We start from the raw sequence: 20,414 nt of genomic DNA, 5'->3' as shown, positions 1-20,414 counted from the left end.
CGGTCTGTGGGTTCCTGTGTTGTACGGGTCTGTTTTATCCGTCTGTGGGTTCCTGTGCTGTACGGGTCTGTTTTATCGGTCTGTGGGTTCCTGTGTTGTACGGGTCTGTTTTATCGGTCTGTGGGTTCCTGTGTTGTACGGGTCTGTTTTATCCGTCTGTGGGTTCCTGTGCTGTACGGGTCTGTTTTATCGGTCTGTGGGTTCCTGTGTTGTACGGGTCTGTTTTATCCGTCTGTGGGTTCCTGTGCTGTACGGGTCTGTTTTATCGGTCTGTGGGTTCCTGTGTTGTACGGGTCTGTTTTATCCGTCTGTGGGTTCCTGTGCTGTACGGGTCTGTTTTATCGGTCTGTGGGTTCCTGTGTTGTACGGGTCTGTTTTATCCGTCTGTGGGTTCCTGTGTTGTACGGGTCTGTTTTATCGGTCTGTGGGTTCCTGTGGTGTACGGGTCTGTTTTATCGGTCTGTGGGTTCCTGTGGTGTACGGGTCTGTTTTATCCGTCTGTGGGTTCCTGTGGTGTACGGGTCTGTTTTATCGGTCTGTGGGTTCCTGTGTTGTACGGGTCTGTTTTATCCGTCTGTGGGTTCCTGTGGTGTACGGGTCTGTTTTATCGGTCTGTGGGTTCCTGTGTTGTACGGGTCTGTTTTATCCGTCTGTGGGTTCCTGTGTTGTACGGGTCTGTTTTATCGGTCTGTGGGTTCCTGTGTTGTACGGGTCTGTTTTATCCGTCTGTGGGTTCCTGTGCTGTACGGGTCTGTTTTATCCGTCTGTGGGTTCCTGTGTTGTACGGGTCTGTTTTATCGGTCTGTGGGTTCCTGTGCTGTACGGGTCTGTTTTATCCGTCTGTGGGTTCCTGTGCTGTACGGGTCTGTTTTATCGGTCTGTGGGTTCCTGTGTTGTACGGGTCTGATTTATCCGTCTGAGGGTTCCTGTGCTGTACGGGTCTGTTTTATCGGTCTGTGGGTTCCTGTGTTGTACGGGTCTGTTTTATCCGTCTGTGGGTTCCTGTGCTGTACGGGTCTGTTTTATCCGTCTGTGGGTTCCTGTGTTGTACGGGTCTGTTTTATCCGTCTGTGGGTTCCTGTGTTGTACGGGTCTGTTTTATCGGTCTGTGGGTTCCTGTGCTGTACGGGTCTGTTTTATCGGTCTGTGGGTTCCTGTGCTGTACGGGTCTGTTTTATCCGTCTGTGGGTTCCTGTGCTGTACGGGTCTGTTTTATCCGTCTGTGGGTTCCTGTGCTGTACGGGTCTGTTTTATCCGTCTGTGGGTTCCTGTGTTGTACGGGTCTGTTTTATCCGTCTGTGGGTTCCTGTGTTGTACGGGTCTGTTTTATCCGTCTGTGGGTTCCTGTGCTGTATGGGTCTGTTTTATCCGTCTGTGGGTTCCTGTGTTGTACGGGTCTGTTTTATCCGTCTGTGGGTTCCTGTGCTGTACGGGTCTGTTTTATCGGTCTGTGGGTTCCTGTGTTGTACGGGTCTGTTTTATCCGTCTGTGGGTTCCTGTGCTGTACGGGTCTGTTTTATCCGTCTGTGGGTTCCTGTGTTGTACGGGTCTGTTTTATCCGTCTGTGGGTTCCTGTGCTGTACGGGTCTGTTTTATCCGTCTGTGGGTTCCTGTGCTGTACGGGTCTGTTTTATCGGTCTGTGGGTTCCTGTGTTGTACGGGTCTGTTTTATCCGTCTGTGGGTTCCTGTGCTGTACGGGTCTGTTTTATCGGTCTGTGGGTTCCTGTGTTGTACGGGTCTGTTTTATCCGTCTGTGGGTTCCTGTGCTGTACGGGTCTGTTTTATCCGTCTGTGGGTTCCTGTGTTGTACGGGTCTGTTTTATCCGTCTGTGGGTTCCTGTGCTGTACGGGTCTGTTTTATCCGTCTGTGGGTTCCTGTGTTGTACGGGTCTGTTTTATCCGTCTGTGGGTTCCTGTGCTGTACGGGTCTGTTTTATCCGTCTGTGGGTTCCTGTGTTGTACGGGTCTGTTTTATCGGTCTGTGGGTTCCTGTGTTGTACGGGTCTGTTTTATTGGTCTGTGGGTTCCTGTGATGTACGGGTCTGTTTTATCGGTCTGTGGGTTCCTGTGTTGTACGGGTCTGTTTTATCCGTCTGTGGGTTCCTGTGTTGTACGGGTCTGTTTTATCGGTCTGTGGGTTCCTGTATTGTACGGGTCTGTTTTATCGGTCTGTGGGTTCCTGTGTTGTACGGGTCTGTTTTATCCGTCTGTGGGTTCCTGTGCTGTACGGGTCTGTTTTATCCGTCTGTGGGTTCCTGTGTTGTACGGGTCTGTTTTATCGGTCTGTGGGTTCCTGTGTTGTACGGGTCTGTTTTATCCGTCTGTGGGTTCCTGTGCTGTACGGGTCTGTTTTATCGGTCTGTGGGTTCCTGTGGTGTACGGGTCTGTTTTATCCGTCTGTGGGTTCCTGTGTTGTACGGGTCTGTTTTATCCGTCTGTGGGTTCCTGTGTTGTACGGGTCTGTTTTATCGGTCTGTGGGTTCCTGTGTTGTACGGGTCTGTTTTATCGGTCTGTGGGCTGACGGGCCTGTTCCTGTTCTGTTCCATTCAGTTTTCTGGATCTACCTCTGGTAACTCCACATTAACAGCATTTGCCACATGTCTGCCCATTGTACACACTTATTCCCTATGATCTCTCACTGTCATTTTCACCAAGCATCATGTCATCTACTAACTTAAAAGCTGGAGGGGGCACCCTCAAATCTGGGTGACTGGCAGAGAGCCCAAACACTGGCCCCAGGGACCACCATGTCTCACACCGTCTGCACTGGGGAACAACCATTCTTTACCAATGGTCACTCAGCCACCTATAACACAATGAATCTCAGGTGCTTGTGACTGCCCCCTGCCCCCCTTAAGCAACTGATCCGACCCTATCACGGATGCTGCCTTTGCACTCTCCATCCTTCAGATAAATAGGGTGGGCAGCGGTGGCCTATCAGGTGAGAGGTGAAAGTTTTAAAAGGGATATGAGGGCTAACTTCTTCACGTAGGTGGGGATGTGGAACGAGTTGCCAACGGAAGCGATTGATGCCGGTACAATAACCGAGTGTAGAAAACATGGACAGGTACATAGATAGGAAGGTTGCAAAAAAAAACTAAATGGCACAAGTTTAATATTTAAAAACGATCTCAGGGGCAACTTTTTCACCCTTTTAAATCTTTTACCTCTCACTTTATAGTATCTTCATTCGTCCCAACACTGAACTGTTCCCACAAACTCACTTTCAAAGATTCATCCCATACTCCCGATAGCTACTGCTTTAAATTTAATAATAATAAATGTATTATTACTATTTTATGTTTGTATTTGCGGTTTGTTGTCTTTTGCACGTTTTTTATTCGTCGTGTGCAGTTCTTCATTGATTCTATTGTGTTTCTTGGATTTCTGGGTATTCCTACAAGACAATTAATCTCAGGGCTGAACAGGTATTGTGATAATAATTGATAATAATTGATAATAATTACTGTGATAACCTTTAATTTCGAACTTCTGTTATCACAATTAAACTTTTATTGTTCTTATAGGAGATCGCAGGTCAATTTTCGCTTTTCCTTGGGTAGAGACATATTCGCTTTTATGCGCCATTGACATTCCAAACATTAAAGCGCTATCCTGCCCAATCGCTCCCTATAACTCAGTCAGCAGGGGTCCGGGGGAGGGAGTGAAGCTCCGCCCGAAGGCGAAGGATGCGTGTCCCGGGCTGTACCGGCTGCGGGGGATTCCCGGGCTCGGAGCCAGGGGGCGGACTCAGTGCGCGGAGTGTCCGTAGTTTCGGGGCGGAGGCGGGAGCTGCTTAAATGCAGCGGCGCCTGAGCGCTGGCTGGAGGAGCGATGGATAGGAGGAGAGCGGACGCGCTATCTGTGCGGGTTCTCCTGCCCAGGGAACAGAGTATCCGTGACGGCTGCAGCCTGCAGCGAGCGTGGAAGTGTGGGATGGCGCTTGGGGTGGTCGCGCTACTCGGTGCCCTCGGCGCCTACCTGTTACTCCAGCATATGCCACAGGTAATCCGCAACTCCGCCTTCCGTCCTTCTGCATCCTACCCGCAAATGCGGTGCACCGCACCTCGGTCCTTCCACGCTCACACCGCACAGGATCCGCTCCGCACCTCGCTCACACCGCACAGGATCCGCTCCGCACCTCGCTCACACCGCACGGGATCCGCTCCGCACCTCGCTCACACCGCACAGGATCCGCTCCGCACCTCGCTTACACCGCACAGGATCCGCTCCGCACCTCGCTCACACCGCACAGGATCCTCTCCGCACCTCGCTCACACCGCACAGGATCCTCTCCACACCTCGGTCCTTCCACGCTCACACCGCACAGGATCCGCTCCGCACCTCGCTCACACCGCACAGGATCCGCTCCGCACCTCGCTCACACCGCACCTCGGTCCTTCCACGCTCACACCGCACAGGATCCGCTCCGCACCTCGCTCACACCGCACAGGATCCGCTCCGCACCTCGCTCACACCGCACAGGATCCGCTCCGCACCTCGCTCACACCGCACAGGATCCTCTCCGCACCACGCTCACACCGCACAGGATCCGCTCCGCACCTCGCTCACACCGTACAGGATCCGCTCCGCACCTCGCTCACACCGCACAGGATCCGCTCCGCACCTCGCTCACACCGCACAGGATCCGCTCCGCACCTCGCTCACACCGCACAGGATCCGCTCCGCACCTCGCTCACACCGCACAGGATCCGCTCCGCACCTCGCTCACACCGCACAGGATCCGCTCCGCACCTCGCTCACACCGCACAAGGATCCGCTCCGCACCTCGCTCACACCGCACAGGATCCGCTCCGCACCTCGCTCACACCGCACAGGATCCGCTCCGCACCTCGCTCACACCGCACAGGATCCTCTCCGCACCTCGCTCACACCGCACAGGATCCGCTCCGCACCTGGCTCACACCGCACAGGATCCGCTCCGCACCTCGCTCACACCGCACAGGATCCTCTCCGCACCTCGCTCACACCGCACAGGATCCGCTCCGCACCTCGGTCCTTCCACGCTCACACCGCACAGGATCCGCTCCGCACCTCGCTCACACCGCACAGGATCCGCTCCGCACCTCGCTCACACCGCACAGGATCCTCTCCGCACCTCGCTCACACCGCACAGGATCCGCTCCGCACCTCGCTCACACCTCACAGGATCCGCTCCGCACCTCGCTCACAACGCACAGGATCCGCTCCGCACCTCGCTCACACCGCACAGGATCCTCTCCGCACCTCGCTCACACCGCACAGGATCCGCTCCGCACCTCGCTCACACCGCACAGGATCCGCTCCGCACCTCGGTCCTTCCACGCTCACACCGCACAGGATCCGCTCCGCACCTCGCTCACACCGCACAAGGATCCGCTCCGCACCTCGCTCACACCGCACAGGATCCGCTCCGCACCTCGCTCACACCGCACAGGATCCGCTCCGCACCTCGGTCCTTCCACGCTCACACCGCACAGGATCCGCTCCGCACCTCGCTCACACCGCACAGGATCCGCTCCGCACCTCGCTCACACCGCACAGGATCCTCTCCGCACCTCGCTCACACCGCACAGGATCCGCTCCGCACCTCGCTCACACCTCACAGGATCCGCTCCGCACCTCGCTCACAACGCACAGGATCCGCTCCGCACCTCGCTCACACCGCACAGGATCCTCTCCGCACCTCGCTCACACCGCACAGGATCCGCTCCGCACCTCGCTCACACCGCACAGGATCCGCTCCGCACCTCGGTCCTTCCACGCTCACACCGCACAGGATCCGCTCCGCACCTCGCTCACACCGCACAGGATCCTCTCCGCACCTCGCTCACACCGCACAGGATCCTCTCCGCTCTTCGCTCACACCGCACAGGATCAGCTCTGCACCTCGCTCACACCGCACAAGGATCCGCTCCGCACCTCGCTCACACCGCACAGGATCCGCTCCGCACCTCGCTCACACCGCACAGGATCCGCTCCGCACCTCGCTCACAATGCACAGGATCCGCTCCGCACCTCGCTCACACCGCACAGGATCCGCTCCGCACCTCGCTCACAACGCACAGGATCCGCTCCGCACCTCGGTCACACCGCACAGGATCCGCTCCGCACCTCGCTCACACCGCACAGGATCCGCTCCGCACCTCGCTCACACCGCACAGGGTCCGCTCCGCACCTCGCTCACACCGCACAGGATCCTCTCCGCACCTCGCTCACACCGCACAGGATCCTCTCCGCACCTCGCTCACAACGCACAGGATCCGCTCCGCACCTCGCTCACACCGCACAAGGATCCGCTCCGCACCTCGCTCACAACGCACAGGGTCCGCTCCGCACCTCGCTCACACCGCACAGGGTCCGCTCCGCACCTCGCTCACAACGCACAGGGTCCGCTCCGCACCTCGCTCACACCGCACAGGATCCGCTCCGCACCTCGCTCACACCGCACAGGATCCGCTCCACAGCACCTTACTGCAAACCATCTGCAATCGCACCTCATCTCACCCCTGTAACTTCTCAGCACCGGACCAGACCAATCAGCGCCGCCTCAGCACTTTACCCCCATCCCCCGCACCCTTTCCACTTTGTGGTTAGTACAGTAATCTTCTTTCTCCTGTCTTGTAGAGCAGCGCCCAGACCGGCACAGCGGGTGAGTACATTGCGATACGCTCTCTCTTTCTGCACTTTGGTGAGAATTGGGAGCTGTTACTTCCTGTCGTGGGGCCGGGGGGATTAGAGGGTAGTTAGTGGGAATACCGATTTGTGCTCCCAAATAGTGGGCTTCTCAAAAAGCTTCTGACAACCAAGTCCAGCTTCTGTTCTTCATGTGTGGCTTGGCTACTAAGCACGGCGGAACCGTTTCTACTGACAGGAGAAAGGGCAAAGGCGCGTTACTGGCGCCTTAAAACAAATTGCTTCGGGCAGATGTGGCTCGTCAGCTCATTTAGTAGAATTCATGAGATGGTAAGGGATAGAATTAATTACATCTTTAGAAAAGAAGTGACCTAGGGTTCAGAGAATGTTGGATTTTTATGAGTGGAGTTAAGAAACTGCAAAGGTTTAGAAACCATTTTGGGACTCATTGTCCTCCAGATAGTAACCAACATGTGGGGTTGAGATTGCAAAGAGAGCTGGAAAAGGCATGTAATAAGGGTAATGCTTCTATTATAATGGGGGACTAATATGTAAGGGGATGGGAAAATCAGGTTGGTGTTGGATCTCAAGTGAGGGAATTTGTTGAATGCCTACCAGATGGCTTCTTAGAGCAACTTGTGCTTGAGGCTATTTGTGGAAAGACTATTTTAGATTGGGTGTTGTGTAATAACCCAGATTTTATTAGGGAGTTTAATGTAAACTCATCCCCAGCAGTATTTAATTTGTTGCTGCAGTTCGAGAGGAAGAAGCACAACTCGCATGTATCAGTATCGCAATGGAATAAAGGGAATTACAGAGGCGTGAGAGAGGAGCTTGCTCAGGGGGATTGGAGGAGGATAGTGGTGGGATGACGGCAGAGCAGAGACGGCTGAAGTTTCTGGGAATAGTTCACAAGGCGCAGGATAGATGGAAGTTCTCAAATGGCAGGGGTAGGGAACTGTGGCTGACAAGGGAAGTGAAGGTATATAAAAGCCAAGGAAAGGGCATATAAGGCAGCAAAAGTGAGTGGGAAGTTGGATGACTGGGAAGTTTTAAAATCCAACAAAGGCAACTAGAAGAAGAGAAAAGATTATTTGAAGGCAAACTTGCCAATAATATAAAGCAGGATACTAGAAGTTTTTTTCAGTTATGTAAAGAGTAAAAGGGAGATGAGGGTTGATATTGGATCACTGGAAAATGATGCTGCTGAGTTCGCAATGGGGACTAAGAAATGGCAGATGAACTTAATGAGTACTTTGCCTCAGTCTTCACTGTGGAAGACACTAGCAGTGTGCCAGAGGTCTGAGAGTGTCAGGGAGCAGGAGTGAGTGCCATTGCTATTACAAAGGAAAAGTGCTTGGCAAACTCAAAGGTCTTAAGATGGATAAGTCACCTGGACCAGATGGACTACATCCCGGAGTCCTGAGAGAGGTTGCTGAAGAGATAACAGATGCATTGGTCGTGATCTTTCAAGAATCGCTTGATTCTGGCATGGTCCCGGAGGAGTGGAAGATTGCAAATGTCACTCCACTCTTAAGAAGGGAGGAAAAGAAAGGAAATTATAGGCCAGATAGCCTAACCTCAGTGGTTGGGGAAGTGTTGGAGTCTATCAATAAGGACGAGGTTTCGGGGTACTTGGACACTAATGACACAAAAAATCAAAGTCAGCATGGTTTCTGTGAAGGGAAATCTTGCCTGACAAATCTGTTGGAATTCTTCAGGGAAGTAACCAGCAGGGTGGACAAAGGAGAGGCAGTGGATGTCATTTACTTGGATTTTCAGAAGGCATTTGATAAGGTGCCACACATGAGGCTGCTTAACAAGATAAAATCCTATGGCGTTACAGGAAAGATACTGGCATGGATAGAGGAATGGCTGACAGGCAGGAGGCAGTGAGTGGGAATAAAGGGGGCCTTGTCTGGTTGGCTGCCAGTGACTAGTGGTGTTCCTCAGGGGTCAGTATTGGGACCGTTACTTGTCACTTTGTCTGTGAATGATCTGGATAATGGAATTGATGGCTTTGTGGCAAAGTTTACGATGAAACAAAGATAGGTGGAGGGGTAGGTAGTGCTGAGGAAGCAATGTGATTGCAGCAGGACTTAGACAAATTGGAAGAATGGGCAAAAATGTGGCAGATGGAATACAGTGTTGGGAAATATATGATAATGCATTTTGGTAAAATGAACTACAGTGCAGACTGTTAACTAAATGGGGAGAAGGTTCAAACATCAGAGGTACAGAGGGACTTAGGAGTCCTCGTGCAAGACTCCCAGAAGTTTAATTTACAGGTTGAGTCTGTTGTAAAGAAGGCACCAAATTATAGGAAAGATGTCAACAAAATAGAGAGAGTACAGAGAAAATTTACTAGAATGTTACCTGGGTTTCAGCACCTAAGTTACAGAGAAAGGTTAAATAAATTAGGTCTTTATTCTTTGGAGCCTAGAAGATTGAGGGGGGACTTGACAGAGGTATTTAAAATGATGAGGGGGATAGATAGAGTTGACGTGGATAGGCTTTTTCCATCGAGAGTAGGGGAGATTCAAACAAGAGGACATGAGTTGAGAGTTAAGGGGCAAAAGTTCAGGGGCAACACGAGGAGGAACTTTTTTACTCAGAGAGTGGTAGCTGTGTGGAACGAGCTTCCAGTGGAAGTGGTAGAGGCAGGTTTGGTGTTGTCATTTAAAGTTACATTGGATAGGTATATGTACAGGAAAGGAATGGAGGGTTATGGGCTGAGTGCGGGTCAGTGGGACTAGGTGAGCGTAAGCGTTCAGAACGGACTAGAAGCGCCGAGATGGCCTGTTTCCGTGCTGTAATTGTTATATGGTTATATAAATGCAATGTTGACATTTATTTCAAGGGAAATAGAATATAAAAGCAAGGAGATAATTCTGAGGCTTTATAAGACTCTAGTCAGGCTGCACTTGGGTATTGTCAACAATTTAGGGCCCCATCTCTCAGAAAAGATGTGTTATTTTTGGAGAAAGTCCAGAGGAGGTTCATAGGGATGATTTCAGGAATGAACGGGTTAACATATGAGAAGTGTTTGTCAACTTTGGACCTGTACTCACTGGAATTTAGAAGAATGTGTGGGGATCTCTTTGAAACTACTGAATGTTGAAAGGACTAGATAAGGTGGATGTGAAGAGGATGTTTCCCATGGTGAGGGTATCCAGAATTTGAGGGCACAGCCTCAGAATTGAGATGCAACCTTTTAGAACAGAGGTAAGGAGGAATTTTTTTAGCCAGAGAGTAATGAATCTGTGGAATGCTTTACCACAGACTGCAGCGGAGGCCAAGTCCATGGGTATATTTAATACAGAAGCTGATGGTTTCCTAATCAGTCAGGGCATTAAGGGATATGGCAAGTAGGTGTTGAGTGGGATTTGGGATCAGCCATGATTGAATAGCGGAGCAGTCTCGATGGGCTGAATGGCCTAATTCTGCTCCTATGTCCTGTGGTCTTATGGTCTAAGAAAAACTCTGATCTCAAACCTCTGCTGCTTTGTGGCTATACCTGCTTGTGGGGGAGGCTTTAGGAGAAAACCCCTCAGAAAGATCCAGAGCAGGAATCCCTAAGGCAGTCCCACGCTGAGTGCTGATGCCAGACTGTGGGGAGGGGGAGCCTGCTGTGTGACCCCCAGCTTGCTCTCCATATCGTACGGCCCTGACTCGCATATTGACGAGAGCTAAGATACAACATCCATGGTCAGCCCTGACCAGCGGAGGGTCTCCTGGAAACAGTTACTGAACTGACCTTTTCTTTCTCTCTGCAGTTGAAGCTGACGTTGCCCGGGCACATCTGACAGGTGAGAGTCCACCGGGGAGGAGAGGGGAGGGGAGGGTCAAGCAATGCGTAAACCACTGGAGGGACTCAGTGGACCAGACAGCACCTGCAGAGTAGGGAAATGGAGAGTCAACGTCTCAGGTCGAGGGCCTTCATCAGAACTTCCCATTTGCCTGCTCCTGTACCTCCATAGATGCCTCCTGCACCACAGAATTCCTCCAGTGTTCCACCTGTCATTCCTGTTCCAGTATTTACAGTCTCTGGTATTTACTGAGGGATGGAGAATGGGAGGTCATGTCCCACTGTGCTCATGGAGGATATCCAGAACCAGAATTGGGTTTAATATCACTGACATCTATTGTGAAATTTGTTTGTTTTGTGGCACCACTACAGTGCAATACATTAAAAAAAGCTACAAATTACAATAAGAAATAAACAAGAACTGTAAAATGAGAGCAGCATAGTGAGATTGGGTCCATGGACCATTCAGAAATCTGATGACAAAGAGGAAGAAGCCTTTCCTAAAACATTGAGTGTGGCTTCATGCTCCTGTACCTCCTCCCTGATAGTCATAAAGAAAAGAGGGCATTTTCTTTATGGTGAGAGTCCTTTATGATGGATACTGCCTTCTTGAGGCAGCGCCTTTTGAAGATGTACTTGATGGTGGGGAGGGTTGTGCCCGTGATCGAACTGGTTGAGTTTACAACACGTTGAAACTCTTGTTATCCTGTGCAGTGGCCTCTCCATACTAGGTGATGATGTAGGCAATCAGTATGTTCTCCACAGTGCAACTGAAATACTAATCATCTCACACTCCTGATGAAGTGTAGCCACTGTCATGCTTTCTTTGGCATTGCATCCATCATGTTAGGCCTGGGATAGATCTTCAGAGATGTTGACACCCAGGCTCAATGCCTGCTCACCCTTTCCACCACTGACCCTTAATGAGAATTGATGTATGTTCCCCCCAGTTTTCTCTTCCTGCAGTCCACAGTCAATTCCTTGCACCTTACCTGTTGGTATTCCCTGCACGGGATGTGGTGCAAGGGAAGAAGGGGATTTTACAGAAATCTTGCTGTCCTTTGTACAGCCTGGCTCTCAGTATTCCTCTGGCCCTGTAGTGGGGGCCCAGGAGACTCAGCTGATCCACTCCTGGCATGCAGTGGTTTGTGAAAGACACATCAGTGCTGAGACGAGAAGAGTCCTGGTGAAGGTTAAGGATAAAGACTGCAAAGAGGATGGAGGGTGGAAACAGGTCTTGAATTCCACCTCTGTGGTTACCTTACCAATGTGGAGAAGTATGAAAGATGCTTAGGAGATTCAGGGATTTGGGAAAGTGGACAGGTCCTTGAAGTTCTGCCTGATTCTGTTATAAGACATAGGAGTAGAATTAGGCCACTCGGCCCATTGAGTCTGCTCCATCATTCCATGATGACTGATTTACTATCCCACTCAGCACCATTCTCCTGCCTTCTCCCCGTAACTTTTGATACCTTGACTAATCAAGAACCTATCAACTTCTGCTTTAACTATACTTAATGACTTCCCTCCACAGCTGTCCATGGCAATGAATTCCACAGTTTCACCACTCTCTGGCTAAAGAAATTCCTCCTTATCTCTGTTCTGAATGGTTATCCCTCTATTTTGAGGCTGTGCCCTCCGATCCTAGATTCACCCACCGTAGGAAACATCCTCTCCACATCCACTCTGTCTAGGCCTTTCAATATTCAGTAAGTTTCAATGAGATCTCTCCTCATTCTTCTAAACTCCAGCAAGTACAGGCCCAGAGCCATCAAACATTCCTCATACATTAACCCTTTTATTCTCATGAACCTCCTCTGGACCCTTTCCAATGCGAGCACATCTTTTCTTCAATAAGGGGCCCAAAACTGCCCACAATACTCTGTGCAGTCTAACTAATCCTCTCAAAATAAATGCTAATATTGCATTTGCCTTACTTATCTCTGACTCAACCTGCAAGTTAACCTTTGGACAATCCTGCACAAACTCCCAAGTCCATTCGCACCTCTGATTTCTGAATTTTCTCCCTGTTTGGAAAATAGTCTACACCTTTATTCCTTTTGCCAAAGTCAGATGAGGTTGGCTTTAACAGAGCTGCCACTCTGCTAATTTGCTATGTGTTAGAAGTGTCTGCCTCCTCCGGTTGGGACATGATGCCACAGTTTACGCCACCGGAAACGAGTATTTCTCAGTGGAGCAGAGTATTGATGAATGAAACAAAGACAGGAAGTGCCGAAGGCATTCAGTGAGACAACACCCTTGTGAAGGGTTCCAATATCGATTACGACAACTGAGAAAGGGATAGCATGGGCCTGTGGTGGCGGTGAGATAGAACAGAGGGCAGAGCGCAAAGTAATGTTTAATTTAGTTAGAGATAAGGAAAGGTTAACAGAGCAAATAAAAACTGAAACACCCAATAAAAAGGTGACAGGCTATCTGCCAACTGCAAAATGTTGCAGACTTCAGGTTGTGCGGAAAAATGCAGAAGAGCAGAGATAACAGCATGGGAGTGTTAAAGGAAGAGGTAATTAGAGTTTTATGGGCTGAGCACACATGCCCAAGATAGTAACTGTTTATTCCCCACCGTCAATGCTGCCTAGCCTGCTGAGCTCCCCCAGCATTTTGTGTGTGTCGCTCAAAATTTCCAGCACTTGCAGAATCTCTTGTGTCTTTCAAAGGTTATTTTTAGTATTTGCTATCTAACAAGAGTAATGATCCAATGAATTGATAATCTTTCAAAGAACGGAATATTTTGCATTCCTCAGTTGCAAACTGGAAAGTGCTATGGCACTCGTGCGCCACAGCAGCACGGAGGTTACTGTGAAGCTATTACAGCTCAGGTCATTGGAATTCGGAATTCATCCCTGGTGTCCTCTATAGGAAGTTTGAACGTCCTCCTGGTCAGCATGTGGATTTCCTCTGGGTGTTCCTCTTTCCTGCCGCGTTCCAAAGAAGTGCCAGCTAGTAGGTTAATTGGCCTGATGTTAGGCTCGGGTCAAACAGCTGGGTTGCTAGGCAGTGCAGCTCGTTGATCTGGGAGGGCCTGTTCCATGCTGTGCCTCTAAATAAACAGGTCTCCTCACAAAAGTGGTCGTGTTGGCTGGAGGCTTTTCCTGTGGGTTCTCATCACATTAACGGAATAAAACATTTAATTTCAAATAGGTTCAATGCTATAAGTTAAACCAGCACTTTCATCCTAAAATTGGACAGTTATTAAAAATTTTACTCATACTAATCAGAGTTGCAAATATTTAACAAGAAAATTCATACTATTTCTGCAGCTAAATTTACCACAGTGACTGAGCAGGGAATGTTTTGGTCTCCAGATTTGAGGAAGGACTTTCTTGCTATTGAGGGAGTACAGCGTAAGTTCACGAGGTTAACTCCCGGGATGGCGGGACTGTCATATGTTGAAAGATTGGAGCGACTGGGCTTGTATACACTGGAATTTAGAAGGATGAGAGGGGATCTGATTGAAACATGTAAGATTATTAAGGGATTGGACACGTTAGAGGCAGGAAACATGTTCCCGATGTCGGGGGAGTCCAGAACCAGAGGCCACAGTTTAAGAATAAGGGGTAGGCCATTTAGAACAGAGTTGAGGAAAAACTTTTTCACCCAAAGAGTTGTGGATCTGCCTCAGAAGGCAGTGGAGGCCAATTCTCTGGATGCTTTCAAGAAAGAGTTAGATAGAGCTCTTAAAGATAGTGGAGTCAAGGGATATGGGGAGAAGGCAGGAACGGGGTACTGATTATGGATGATCAGCCATGATCACATTGAATGGCGGTGCTGGCTCAAAGGCCGAATGGCCTACTCCTGTACCTATTGTCTATTGATATGGATCAATGGATCGTGTAATTCAGATTAGCAGGGAACGGAGGATATGGATTATGTGCGGGCACAAGAGATTCGTTAATTGGACGCCATGTTCAGCACAGGTATTACTGGCTCCTGGGCTGCACTTCTGAGGCATTAAACTGAGGATTCTCAAAGAAGCTGCTCCTATGTCGGACTGTTCTGTGTTGTATTTATAGTCAAGTTAATTTTCATTGGTGCCCTCAAGAAATTAGTTTTGTTGTTCATCTGTTGGACAGGGCCTAGTAAAGCTGTTATGTGTGATTATTTAGACTGCAATTAATATTTTGTAACAGTTTGCTTGTATGTAAAAGAGGATAATTGTAATCTTCCCCTCCATGGGCACTCCTTGTACTAGCTGCTTTACTGAGCCAGCAAAGTGTAGACAAAGATGCCACTAACCCCAGACATTCTCTATTCACCCCTCTTCTATGAAACAGAAGATACAAAAGCCTGAAAGCAGGAATCACCAGGCTCAAGGACAGCTTCTACCCCACTGTTGTAAGACTACTGAATGTGCCCGTGGTATGATAAGATGGTTTCTTGACCTCACAATCTACCTCATTATGCACTTGCACCAATCTTCCTGTACTGCTACATTTTACTCTGCACTCTGTTATAGTTCTACCTCAATGCATTGTAGAATGATTTGATCAGTATGAACAGGTTGCAAGACAAGTTTTCACTGTATCTTGGTAAACATGACAATAATAAACCAATTCCAGTTCAGAGTGACCAATTTCTTTGTGTTTTTTTTTAATTTAGCCAAAGAAACTAGCAGTGATCTCCATGTGCTGCAGTGGGAAGACCAGTACGGACTAGCTTTTCTGATGGGGAAGATAAGTTACCAGAACCAGTCTCTAACCATTCAGAAAGCAGGAGTGTACTATGTGTACTCTCAGGTATCATTCCGAGGCAAGAAAAGCACTCATTGTGGGTATGTCACCCACACTGTCACCAAGCAGGTACGGAGTTACCCTGAACCCATCCACCTGCTCAGCTCCACCAAGACGGTATGCAGCCAGGATAGTTCATGGTCTGTATCCATCTATTTGGGGGCCATATTCAAATTGGAGGACGGGGACAGATTGGCTGTTCAAGTCAACAACATGACACATGTGGACATCACCAGTGAGCATAAAACTTTCTTTGGTGCATTCTTGCTGTGATCACTCAGTTACGAAGTGCTGTAAAGAGAAGTTAAGCATTCATTCAGAGGGCATTGAATCTTGATCCATTACTTATTTAAGCCCATCTTTCCTACTGGACACAGGCTGTCAGCAACAGCTCATTGGGAGTCCTCTGTCTCTGTCTCGGGCCAGTCTTCCAGTTGTCTCCAGGTGTAGCCCATCTTCTCTTTCTTCTCTCAGGGATGAGGTCTTTGGAGCTTCTGTTGGCATTCCTTAGCTCTGGGTTTTTATGGGAGGGGGTTGCTAGCCCCATGCCCAACCCTCCTCCTTTCACAGCCGGGCTTGGGACTGTCCATGGCAGAGTTAATCTGAATCCATACTATCCCATAAAAAGATTGAGAATGGGATTTGTTCATCCAAATTCATGGAAGTAGGAATCATCAGCTGCCTTTTTAAGTAATATTTTGCACAGTCAGTTAGAGGTAGTAGGAAGAGATAGATTAATCACACTAGATGTACAGGAATATGCTGGCTCGCTGCCTGCTTGTGTACAATGATGCAATAGCAGTTTCCAGAGCACAGCAGTAGGCAGAGTGGGAGTCAGAAAAGAAAACTGAGAGATTGTTCAAAAAGTTAACTTGAGTACAATGATGCAACAGCAGTATCCAAAGAACAGCCTTGAATGTTCAGTGAGCAGAGCGGGAGTCAGAAAAGGCAGCTGAGAATGATTAAAAAGTTAGTAATTGTAGATCAAACCAAGCAAAGACTGAAGCAGCTTTCAATGTGCCGAACACTCCCTGCCACCCGAGATGATCAAATGCACCAGTGAAGCCCGTCTGCAATGGAACTTTACTTTCTTTTACTGTTACTAACCGGTGAAAATTCAACTTGATTTTATATTTGGTGATATATCCATCGATCAGATGCAGAAACTCATGACACTAAGATGCAATAAAAGAGAATATTCAGTCATCAAGAGACAATCCTACACTCCACTGAACCACTGCATGTTTGATGCAATCAAAACTTCACTAGGCCTATCTATATTTGTAATATGGGCACTTGATTGTATTGAATTGTATTGCTATGCAATATTTAATTTTCATGTTATTTATCAAATATCAGATAATGGCCCTGCACATTGGAATGCACAGCAGAGAGAGAGAAAGGGTAGTTACTGATGTCACTATAGTACTTCTGGATATAGTTCAAAATATTGTGTAAAGACTAGAACTACTGACTCTTCAGCACCATTTTGGTCCTGCAAGTGTTGTATCTACTATGTATTCCAAATTCTGCTGTGCATTCTTGCCTCAGATGTGCCTTGTATTGTTTTATATTAAAACCTGAATGATTTAATGAATATTATACATAATATGTAAACAGATTCCCGTGTGGTATTGTAGGACATTCTGTTAAGCGATGACCATTTATTCTGTAGAATCCTCATTCTTAACATTTTGAAAGCACTCATTTAAAACCTACCATTCCTCCTGTTCTGCAGAACGTAAGCTGCTGATAGTCAGACCAGGAAGACCTCACTTTGGGCACATAGATCCACAGCCAGCAGTAAGGTCCATGGGAAGGTTGAGGGGGCTTTGAGGTGGTGTGTGATACTGTAGCTGTTTATCAGTTAGTTGCTGCATTAAAGTATTGGGCATTAAGTGAGAACAGAGTTGAATTTAATGGTACATCTTCATTGACTGAATCATCTGTCAAGAAAGGCTGAATCCTGGCTCCAAGGGTCTCCTGAAGTTTCCTGATAGTAGTAAATGAATGGCTGGAGATAACTAAATGCAATACCAGACCACGTCTGAATTGTTTATGTTGTGCTTTGTTCTATTTATAATTTTTTGTAAGAGAACTAACATTTTATTAAAGATTGTAATCATGAAGATTTTTGTGAGAATTTCATTCACATTTATATACATCACTGTTATCAGTCACAAACAGAGGTGTGAAGTGGGAAAAAGCTGTTGCATTGTCCCTCTCTGCCCTTTTCCCACTCTGACTGGTGGGGATGTTGGGTGGGTGCGCTATTCATCCCAAAGTCTTTCCAGTGGAAAACCTGATGGGTTAGTGAGCATCGGAGCAATTGGAATGGATGGACATATGGCAAGGGGTTTGGAATGTGTGGACACACAATGAGAGGTTGTAATGGTGGGCACAGGGTGAGGGATTAGAATGGGTGGGCTCATGGCAAGGGTTTGGAATGGCTGGACACATGGTGAGGGTTTAGAAGGGGTCATTGTGTAGGCAGGTGGGATTAGTGTAAATTGGCATGATGGTCAGCTCAGGCCTTTGTTCTACGTTGTAGATTCTATCACAGCCTCTCACTGGGTGTAATTCTAGATTCTGTCACTTACCCTCTCACTGGGTGACTGTCAGAGAAGGGATAGGAAGAGCTCAGATAGCTGTGGCCTTCCCCCTCAGTCATTGTTATCTTGTTTTGGATGCTGTTGAGGGAGGTGACCTGACAGAGGATGACTACAGTGATCAGGTCTCTGGCACTGAGCCTGGTTCTATGGTGCAGAAGGGAGAGAAGATGAGGAATGCGGTAGTCATAGTGAGGGGAACAGGCAGCAGGTTCTGTCAGCCTGATGGAGATACCCGCATGTTGTGTTGCCTCCCAGGTGCCAGGGTACTGGATGTCTCGGATCAGGTGCAAAGCATTCTGAAGGGAGAGGGTGAACAGCTCGAAACCTTGGAACACGTTGGTACCAATAATATAGGTAGAAAAAAGGAGGAGGTCCTGAAGAGAGAATTCAGGGAGTTAGGTAAGAAGCTGAAAAGCAGGATCTCCAGGGTAGTAATCTCAGGATTGCTGCCTGTGCCACATGCTAGCGAGGGCAAGAATAGCATGATCAGGCATATTAATGTGTGGCTGAGAGACTGGTGTAGGGGCAGGGATCAGATTCCAGGGCTTCATTGGGGCCTCCTCTGGGGGAGGTACGACCTGTACAAAAAGGATGGATTATACCCGAACCCAAAGGGGTCCAATATCCCAGCAGGCAGGTTTAATAGAGCTGTTAGGGAGGGGGATGGAAACTGGAGTGATATGGCTGAGGAAAGGGAAAACAGAAATAGATCAAAGATAGCGTACAACAGAGGACTGGCAGGAGATGAGGCGAAATCACAGCCAGTGGGATGATTTATAGGGCAATAGAGACGGAGTGCAGTTAAAACAGAAAACAACAAACACTGGACTGAAAGTGTTACACTTGAATGCACGCAGCATAAGAAATAAAATGGACAATGTTGAAATTCAGCTACAGATTGGCAAGAATGACGTTGTGGCCATCTCTGAAACTTGGCTAAAGGATCACTGCCACTGGGTGCTGAACGTCCAAGGATATACGGTGTATCGGAAAGATAGGTTAATAGGCAGAGGGGGCGGTGTGGCCCTGGGTAAAAGAAATAATATTAAATCATTAGAAAGAGATGACATATGTCTAAATTTAGAAAAAATTAGAAGTGCTGTATTTGATACTTCTATTAAATTTGAAAAGATATGGAGACCATTTATTCAATATTTTCATATGATGTAATATGGCCCTGTGCCAAGCTTATTGGTTTTTTCAGCTTTAATTGTATGTATGTTGAGAGGATCGGAGTTGACGACATTGATGTTTATGTATTCTTGTGAGATACTATAAACAGCCCTTTTTTTTCTCTTTTTCTTTAGTTTTTTCTCTTTTTTTGCTTTCTTTTTTTTTCCCTTAGATATTAGATTAGTAGGTTAGTAACTTTGCATATATTTTTTTTCTTTTTTTTTATATATTATATATTATGAAATATCTAGATTTACCTTGTTCATATATATACTATATGGTTCATGTTTTGGGAAAACTTATTTATACTGTATTCATTGCTTATGTATTCCTTCATGTGTAATGGGAATTTGTATGTTTGTAATCCCTTTATTAATATATTAACTGTATTTTGTTCATAATATTTTAAAACTAATAAAAAGATTGAAAAAAAAAGAAAGAGATGACATAGGATCGGAAGGTGCAAAGTCTCTGTGGGTTGGGTTAGGAAATGGCAAGGGTAAAAGGACCCTAATAGCAGTTGTATGCAGACCTCCAAACAGCAGCTGGGGTGTGGATTACAGCAGGAGACCTGGTGAGACCCCACCTGGAGTATTGTGTGCAGTTTTGGTTTCCAAATCTGAGGAAGGACATTCTTGCTATTGAGGGAGTGCAGCGTAGGTTCACAAGGTTAATTCCGGGAATGGCGGGACTGTTGTATGTTGAAAAATTGGTGCGACTGGGCTTGTATACACTGGAATTTAGAAGGATGAGAGGGGATCTGATTGAAACATACAAGATTATTAAGGGATTGGACACACTGGAGGCAGGAAGCACGTTCCCGCTGATGGATGAGTCCAGAACTAGAGGCCACAGTTTAAGAATAAGGGGTAGGCCATTTAGAACAGAGATGCGGAAAAACTTTTTCACCCAGAGAGTGGTGGATATGTGGAATGCTCTGCCCCAGAAGGCAGTGGAGGCCAAGTCTCTGGATGCATTCAAGCGAGAGTTAGATAGAGCTCTTATAGATAGCAGGGTCAAGGGATATGGGGAGAGGGCAGGAACGGGGTACTGATTGTGTGTGATCAGCCATGATCACAGTGAATGGCGGTGCTGGCTAGAAGGGCTGAATGGCCTACTCCTGCACCTACTGTCTATTGTCTATTGAGATAGAAAAGGTGTGTCAGAAAGGCAATGTCATGATAATCATTGGGGATTTTAACATGAAAGTGGATTGGGAAAGCCAGGCCAGTACTGGACTCGAGAGAATTTGTATAATGTCTAAGGGATGGCTTTTTATAACAGTTTCTTGTTGAGTCCACTAGGAGATCGGCCGTGCTGAATTGGGTGTTATGTAATGATCTGGAGGTGATATGATACCGGTAATTTAAGATTGAGGAACTGTTAGGGAACAGTGACCACAATATGATCGAGTTCACTTTGAAATTTGAGA

General features: G+C 47.8%; 1 protein-coding gene across 1 annotated transcript; it reads left to right on the top strand.

Moving 5' to 3' along the window:
* The first annotated feature begins 3,767 nt into the window (after positions 1-3,767).
* On the top strand, positions 3,768-17,326 carry LOC140731131 (tumor necrosis factor ligand superfamily member 15-like). Its single transcript, XM_073052453.1, has 4 exons — positions 3,768-4,007; positions 6,630-6,654; positions 10,415-10,447; positions 15,067-17,326. Exons 1-4 carry the CDS (start codon positions 3,837-3,839, stop codon positions 15,468-15,470), a joined length of 633 nt encoding a protein of 210 aa, XP_072908554.1. The 5' UTR covers positions 3,768-3,836; the 3' UTR covers positions 15,471-17,326.
* Positions 17,327-20,414: the final 3,088 nt, after the last annotated feature.

Source organism: Hemitrygon akajei, chromosome 7, assembly GCF_048418815.1.
Source record: "Hemitrygon akajei chromosome 7, sHemAka1.3, whole genome shotgun sequence".
Taxonomy (NCBI): Eukaryota; Metazoa; Chordata; class Chondrichthyes; order Myliobatiformes; family Dasyatidae; genus Hemitrygon; species Hemitrygon akajei.
This window is presented reverse-complemented; position numbering and strand designations above follow the sequence as displayed.

What these genes read in the sequence shown, in the direction of transcription:
- LOC140731131 (XM_073052453.1), top strand. Translation starts at nt 3,837, where the DNA reads ATGGATAGGAGGAGAGCGGACGCGCTATCTGTGCGGGTTCTCCTGCCC. An exon ending in TACTCCAGCATATGCCACAG is followed by an intron (nt 4,008 to 6,629) that starts GTAATCCGCAAC and finishes CCTGTCTTGTAG; the next exon opens with AGCAGCGCCCAGACCGGCAC. An exon ending in CGCCCAGACCGGCACAGCGG is followed by an intron (nt 6,655 to 10,414) that starts GTGAGTACATTG and finishes TTCTCTCTGCAG; the next exon opens with TTGAAGCTGACGTTGCCCGG.